This window comes from Podarcis filfolensis (genome assembly GCF_964270895.1).
Source record: "Podarcis filfolensis genome assembly, chromosome: 7".
NCBI lineage: Eukaryota > Metazoa > Chordata > Lepidosauria > Squamata > Lacertidae > Podarcis > Podarcis filfolensis.
This window is the reverse complement of record NC_139603.1, coordinates 4,122,256-4,130,321: the sequence shown is the minus strand read 5'-3', so window position 1 is coordinate 4,130,321 and position 8,066 is coordinate 4,122,256. Positions and strand designations below refer to the sequence as shown.

At 46.1% G+C, this 8,066-nt stretch overlaps 1 protein-coding gene across 3 annotated transcripts in view; it reads right to left on the bottom strand.

Annotated features, from left to right (window-relative positions):
* Nucleotides 1-3,960: 3,960 nt before the first annotated feature.
* The window catches only part of CYSTM1 (cysteine rich transmembrane module containing 1), a 31,901-nt gene continuing 27,795 nt past the window's right edge, over nucleotides 3,961-8,066 (bottom strand). For all 3 annotated transcript variants that reach the window (XM_083624519.1, XM_083624520.1, XM_083624521.1), the window contains exon 3: nucleotides 3,961-4,560. In XM_083624519.1, the coding sequence (XP_083480645.1) occupies nucleotides 4,454-4,560 (107 nt within the window). In that variant the 3' untranslated portion in view covers nucleotides 3,961-4,453. The remainder of the gene's footprint in view (nucleotides 4,561-8,066) is intronic.

Here is an 8,066-nt window from a genome sequence, read left to right as displayed (position 1 = left end):
TTTGTGCTCCTGAATGCCATGCTTATGCCAGTCAATCTGGGATTAACCTAATTCTGGTTACACCGGGGGGGGGGGGGAGGGATTGTGGGGAGATAGAAGCAGAACTCCTGTTCAGAGTGCTAGGATTCTTTCTTTCCGCTTGCCTCCCCCTGTAGAAAAAGGTGTGCAGGGCAGTTAATGTCTAGGGACCAGGAACACTATGAAAAGCAGTACATGAGAACTGGGGGAACTGGATGTGCACTGACTGGATTTTGGCTTTCAACAGTATCGTGTTTTGGTGTGGCAAAGTGGGGGATGGATTCCACAGTCAAGGCAGATTAGGATGGTGGGAGTGGTTCATAGTTGGCATGGCGCAGTCGGAGTGCCCTTTCAGTGGGCAAACAAGCAGCTTGTTGCTGTGAAAGACGCCCATAAACCGTTGCCAAAAATATACGACGACTCTGTAACATTTGCAGCCCTTAAAGGGGAGGATGTCATGCTGCTGCCACCTTGTGGCTGATATCTGTACCATGAAGCCTGCTTCCCCCATTTTATCCTCGCAACAACTTGGGTAGATTAGGCGGAGAGACCCAGAGAAATGCTGCCTCCTAGCTGTCCTAATCTGAAACAGCTCATGTTTTATCCATGTTGACAGTGCCCCATTGAAAATGCCCCTGCTCCAAACTTGAATTAACACAGAAGAGACCAGTTGAGGACAGTATTTCTCCATCTGTAAATGGCAGGGACACTGAGCCCTCACTTCTGGGGAGATGGGAAGATTGTGCTCAAGTTTCACTTTAAGTAGACCTGTTGAACTTAACTGGCCCAACTTAGTCACACTAATTAATTTCAGTGGGTCCGCTCTGAGTAATAGGTATAGCAGTTACAATCTTCTCTCTCTCTCTCTCTCTCTCTCTCTCTCTCTCTCTCTCTCTCTCACACACACACACACACACACACACACTGCTTATCAGGCTGTATTCAGAGTTCAAATTGGATTATGCTAAATCTAGTCTGTTCTGGGAAGAAACCAAGTTATAGTCAGAACCTGAAAAATACTCCAAGCTCAAGGTGAGCCCATAATTGTCCTTCACCCAATGCTTCTCTACAGCCCTCCAGAAGGTATGAATAGCAGTATTAAGCCCTGAGTAGAATCGATTTTAAACAAAAGGTTGGGCTGAGGGGGAAAGGGGAGGGGTCTGTTGGCACACCGTTGTGTGTTGGGAAGAGCTACAGTAATCTGGATCCCTTTCGGTCTCCCTGCTGGGGTTCAGGTTCTTGAGTCCAGCTGCCTTTTGCTTACTTCTCTGCAGGAACTAGAATTTCTCTAGTTACAGGCTGCTGCTAACAGATCACTAAACAGAAATATTGTCTGTGTAGAGACATCTGATGCTGCCATCTTCTGGTATAAACCCAGTTTTAATCCAGTTAATAGATTCTGGCTGTACTTACCAAGTCTAGGCAAGGTAAACACTGACAATCCTATTCAGACAACCCTCTAGCCTGTACCAGCTGGTCCCGTCCAAACATGGTTGGACTACAACTCCCATCATCCCTGACCACTGGTTCTGCTAGCTAGGGATGATGAGAGTTTTAGTTCAAGAACATCTTTGGACCCAGAAGAGGGTGGCATGGGAGTGTTGTGGGCGTAATGACACACTCCACTGACAGAATGACCCGGAACCAAACCCCCGTGCAAAATGGGGATGGCCTTTGTGTATAATACTTGACATAGCAGAAGTGGAAAATAATTTAAATTATTCTTCTGCAATATCTGAATTATCTGTCATTAAATTCTTCTGCAATATCTGAATTCCAAAGAGTCCTCTACAGTGCCATCTGTGCCCTTCCTTGAGGCTTGTAGCCAACAGGTGATAACAGAAGCTCCTGGCCTTCAACACTTTGGGTAGAGAAGCTTGCTGGAGGCACTGGTGGAACAGGACTGGCTCCATCCGTTGGCTCACACAGGGGAACACCTGGAAGTGCATTACTGAGCATCAGGCCTTGGTAATGAGATATTAGTGTACGCAGAAGGCATGAACCAGATGTTGTCAACCCTTCTTGGTGCTCCAAACAGGTTCTGGGAACACTTGTGTAAATTTTTTTTTAAAAAATCCTATCCTTGTTCCTCTTTCTGCGATCAAATGTAGCACAATGCTTCTGAGGAATTTTCATTTCAAAAGAGGCTAGTAAAAGCTGAAGTGTTGTGCTCCTGTTCATGATTGGGCCGGAGCGGGAGAACGAACGGAGAGCCTGCTGAATCCCTGGCAATGGTGCCATGGGAGTTTTTCCTTGCTTCTGATACCAGTTGGTGTTGGATTGCCATCTCAGAGATTGCTAGCTCCCTCTGGTGGCAGCTATCTGTTAGCAGCACTTTTGTTGCATCTCTGTTGGCTAGTTAGTACTTAAAACTCTCCTTAGCTCCTCATTCTCTAGATGTCCAGCCAACATCTACACCTTCTGAAATATTGACTGAGAGACTGCAAAACTGCTCAGATATTTTCAGTTTGCTTCCTGGAAGGGTAAAGAAAACACATTTGTGCTTCTGAAAACCAAGCTTGTATTAAAAATTAATTTAATATAATTTAAATGTAATTTTTTTTAAAAAAAAACCTGTCTAGAACCAAGAGGGAGCTGTAGGTTGGCACCATGTGTTTTCTCTGTGTGTGAGAAAGACAGGGGGGTGTATTTACTGCACAAGTGTTCACACCAATTTAGATTTTATTTCTTCCACCTTTGGTAAGTTTGAGGGACTCTGTGCAGCCTTGTTTTCTTTTGGAAAACAATATATTGAAGGTTTCCTTTGTAGTGGCCTATTTGACACAAGGCATAGGTGGAGCAGGTAAGCAGGCGCACACACACCTGGGCAAGGACTAAAGTAATGTCTGTCCAATAGCCACGGACCTTACTGTAACTTCATTGCCCAACTGTCCTCTAGCTGCTCTTCTCAGCAGAAAGTCTGACAGATTTATGGTGCTTTAAATATTCATTTTCCACTGTTCCATGCTAATATTATGATCCACAAAGCAGCTTAACATGAGTATAAGCATGAAGCAGATAAAACTGGCTGCGATGCGATTCCAAGAATTTACAATAGTGAGTAGTCTGTTTCTAATTCCTGCTCCTTCCCTAAAAAGATTAGGCCACTCTACAGCCACTTTTCCTAACATCATCTGTAGCAGTTGAGAGATTCCTGGGAAACATCTGAGAGCATATTGAGCAGTATGACAAAGCCACCACAAGCTAGTTCATTTTTTTCCCTTACTAGGCTAAATTAATTTAGATGCTCCATTACCTGCCAAATGAGGTTTTGAAAAATGCCCACTCTCAAGTATCCATGTATTTCAAAGGCATAGTCTTTCAGTGCCAAATTGCTGAGCAACCCCCACCCCTGTTAATTTCAAATACATATTACATGCAGGGATAATATAATCTGGTGGCACACTTTAGCTCAACCTTGTCTTTAAGTCCTTGCTTGATAGCCGTAAGTGACAAGGAACTGCATGCTGGTGAGGACGTTGGGCTGTCCTCCCTTTGCTTGGCACAGAAGGTAAGCCAGCTGCCATGGGAAGGACACCCTCTCCTCCTCTAGCCCACAGCAGGCTTCGGAACATTTTCCGCAGGCTAGTAATTTTTGTGGGCTTAGAAAAATGAATCTACATTTAAGGTCCATTGGACTTGAGAATGTATTTGGCAAGGAAGTTTAAACTGGGAGAAAGGAAGGGAATCTTCCTTGAGCCTTTGGTAGATTCAGCACAAGCTTTTCAAATATTTTCCCAGCAAGCTTAAGGTAGGAAAAGGGTGCTAAGTTCTTCACAGTATGTAGCCCTGCTATTCAGTTAAATACATCTGAAGCAGCTTAAGCAGAGGCTAGGTCCAAAAGAGCTTTTGGGGAACAAACAGGCAACTATTGGGCATTTCTATCTTTGGATGCCCTCTAAACACACACAGAATAACAAAAACTGACCGATACTCTTCATATTACTGGACCCAAATCTTTATTGAGCCCAATTTGTTAAACCAGAAGTGGAAGCAAGTAAGAAAAACAAACAATGATTGGCTTAAATTATTGCATATTATTCCATTTCTAAGAATGGTAAAAATTATAAATACATAATTTGTAGTAAAAGCCTTTTTGCCAAAAAAAATATTTAGCACATTCTTTAAAGAACCACAAAGTTGTAGAAACAATGCTATAAAGACGTGGGGGGAAAGGGAGGTTTTCCTCCACTAAAACTAAAAAGTGCATAACCAACATCACGGTGCTATCTCTAAGGCAGGCAGGTGTTACTGTCGCCTGTGCAAAGCAGATTTTTCATTACAGTACTAAAAAAGCAGTTGAGAAGATCAGAGGGAGAGGAGGGGGGAGAGGAGGGGGGAGGAGGAGGAGGAGGAGGAGGAGAAGAAGAAGAAGAAGAAGAAGAATGCATAGCACTCCAAGTCAGAGGTACTGAGTCTTGGCTTCTCAGGGCACTCAGGTCAGCATGTCCCAAAGGCAGCAGCAGCACAGCGCAGTCCAACACGCTGTCAGGCATGTACTTTCGGCAGAGTTATCCCTTCGCTGCTCTTCCACAACATACACTGGGAAGAAGAGAAAAAAACACGTCAAGAGGAGCTGCAACCAGTTGTGATGCATCACCCACCATCACGCACAACGCAAGAAGAGGCCTGTGGCCAACTTAGACTTTATTTACACAACTGTTCTCCCACGGCTAATGATGCTCAGAGGGTCGTGGGGCTCAGTTTTGCCCGACATGAATTTGACATGCTGCTTGCAGGTAACATGTGGAGAGAGATATATACACAGAGAAGCCTGGAAGGTTCTTGAATGTTCATCTTGCACATTTTAAAAAAATTAAGTATCTCACTCCTTTACTAATGTAGAAGGGTAAAAGTACCCTGACTGTTAGGTCCAGTCTCAGACAACTCTGGGGTTGAGTACTCATCCCACTCTATAGGCTGTTTGTCCACAGACAGCTTCCGGGTCATGTGGCCAGCATGACTAAGCCACTTCTGGCAAACCAGAGCAGCGCAAGGAAACGCTGTTTACCTTCCTGCTGGAGTGGTACCTATTGATCTACTTGCACTTTGACGTGCTTTTGAACCGAAATAATGGGAGCTCACCCCATCGCGGGGATTCAAACCGCCAATCTTCTGATCGGCAACCCCAAGGCTCTGGTTTAGACCACAGCACCACCCGCGTCCCTAGAAAGGTGGTACTCTACCCAATTAAATAGCAGAAAGTAACCCTTCTCTTGCATTCCAGAATTCTAAGCAATGAAAGCAAAAGGTCTGGGATAACTGATAGGCACCTGGGTATTCATAAAAACAGTTCTACTAAAACTAATACAAATAATAAACAATTTAACACAAAACTACCTGCACTTAGATTTTTTACTCTGTGTTGATCACCCTTTTGCGCTAAGGATCATTTCCCAAAAAACATTTCTGCCTTTGTCCTTGTGGGGCCTTCTTGAATTTGGCAAATGCCTGGAGGAAGGCGATCTCGATCAGCGCAGGCTGAAACTAACCAAACAGGTTTGTCTTGAAATCTATCTGGACCTTGCTTTGTGTCGCTAGCCTGAATGGATGAAACTAGCAAATGCAGTTTGTGTTTGTCTGCACACAGAGAACACACTGTTTTGCTAGGCTCCAGCATCAGCCGACCTGACAATGGCTCCATTCTCGACACCCCCATTGCTTCTTGCCCACACAGCCACTGACACCTCAGTGTTACTGTAGGACATTCCTCATAGTCCTCCTTGGGTGTGTGAAAGAATATCCACCCCCCTTCTCTCTCCCCATCTGTGAATGGAAGCTATTTCACAACATCTTTAAAGATGTGCAACATCTTTAAACTTGGGACCAGTTATCTGAAGGATTTAATGTAGCGTATGCCCTCCTTCAGGTCCCCTGGGCAGAGAGGGTCTTTCCAAAGACAGCTCCTAGATTACAGAAAGCGCTTCTCAGGGAGGCTCATCCGGCAGCTATGTTTAATATCCTTTGGGTGCCAGGTGAAGAGCAAAGTATTTTTTACCCTCCTAGGCCAGGGGTCGGCAAGCTAAAGCCTGGGGGCCGGATGCACCCTTTGCTTGTAAATCCAGCCCGCGGACCCTGCTGCCCCCTCGGTCAGTCCCCGCGCGCAGCGGACGCCTCGCCACACTGACTTCCGCGATGCTGGCACGGCTTCTGGGAGGCTGGTGACGCTGCCGCAGCTTCGGATTGCCTGCAGGAAGCTCCTGCAGCCAATCTGAAGCCTCGCTGCCCGCACACTGAGGTAAATCTGGCGCGGCCATGGACAGAGAGGTGGGCGGGCCTGGGCCTGGGCATGGTGGGTCTTCAGCCGGAGCCTGGCGCACCTACTGGCCTCGTGCCTAGCTTGGTGCTGGAGGGTAAGCTGCCCACCGCCTGCCCTGCACTCCACGTGCATGGCCTGCCCGCCGACCTGGCCTCGGACAACGGCGGATGGAGCGGCTGCTGTTCATCTACAACAGCGGTGCTGAGACATGCTCCTGAGTGCGTGCAAAGTGCGTTCCTCCTCCAGGTCCGGAGGCAGCTGTGGGAACGGCTTGCGGGGTATTTATTTTTTTCAAAATATAGTCCGGCCCCCTACAAGGTCTGAGGGACAGTGGGCCAGCCCCCTGATGAAAAAGTTTGCCACCCCCTGCTCCTAGGCCTTTCAGAACTACATTGGGCAAGGAAAGGCAAAGGGGCAGGGGAGGGAGAACTCAAGCTACGCTGCACAACACGCAGCTAAGCTGTTGCCAACTGGGCAGGAGGGATGGGGCCGCATCTTCCACATAGACTGGTGTGCTCTGCCCCCCCCCCCAACCTGAAGGAGTGTCATGGAAGGAGTGTCCATCCCAACATGCCTCTCCCCCCTCCCTCCTGCCAGAGGCCCAATGGCACAGGGGCGGGCACAGGTGTTTGAGGCCTGTATGGGTGCATCACCCTGTCTACTAGGCTTTATTTCACCCGGGTTCAAGACCCAGTTTGGCCCCCCCCCATGCATTTGCACAGGCACACACAGGCTGGGAGCCTCACTGGTGCCCCACTGGAAGCTTCACCCAGGACAAAAAACCTGGCTATCCCCCCCCCCCCCCGTAGCTACAGCTCTGCTACCCCCAACTGAGTTTGCCAGTTCATTGGGACCTGCAAGGAAGTCTCTGGGACAGGACTTTATCTGTGGTCACACTGAGACTTTATCTGTAGTCACACTGAGACTATCAAACTCTTAAGTCAAGGGAGACTTGGCGGCCTCCACTCCCCACAACTAGGTAAAATGCCTCTTTTTCAGCAAGCTTTGACAATATTAGCTGAAGAGTTCCACATTAGAAATGCAAATCATCTTGCAAAGAAGTACCATTTAAACTGCTGGATCAAATTTCCATATCGTAAATTAAAAGTGTTCGCAATATGTTTATTATTATTTAATATCCACAATCAATATATTTAATTAAATATATATCATTAAATACACAATTAATAGCTTTAATATAGTCAATTATTAAACAAATTTAATACAGAAACAAATGTTCGTGTTTTTGTTAACAACGTAGGACACAACAATATTTTTTCAAGGCTTTAAAATGCTGCTTCTTGGATACTGCAGCCCACAGACCCATCCAGCTGGACCCTCCTGCTTTGACCATCTTTGCTATTTAGTTCCTCAGAGTTGGAATTGAAGAAAAGCTTTCATAAGGTCTCTCAGGAACTGCAAGGGCTGCAAAGACAACCAAACTCCACCCCCTCAGCCTTGATTTTAAACTGGGCTCTTGGCTTGCGCCAATTGATTAGCATAGATAAGGTAACTGAGCAAACATTCTCAGTGACTGCTTGGCTTCCTCTTATCTTAATAACTTTGAAGGCTAATCCCTTACAAAGGTAAAACTTGAAAGCCTTGTTACAACCTCATTCACTCACCACAGCAAAAAGGGCCTCATAATTGTCCCCGGAGTGGTTTTGCACACTTCAAACAATTTTGGAAGCTGTCCTGGACATTGTGGGAAATTAATATTTATTAAATAAAATAATCTCCAATTTGGAATAACTGAGTTTGGAAAAACTGCCCGCAGAAGCAAGCTTTG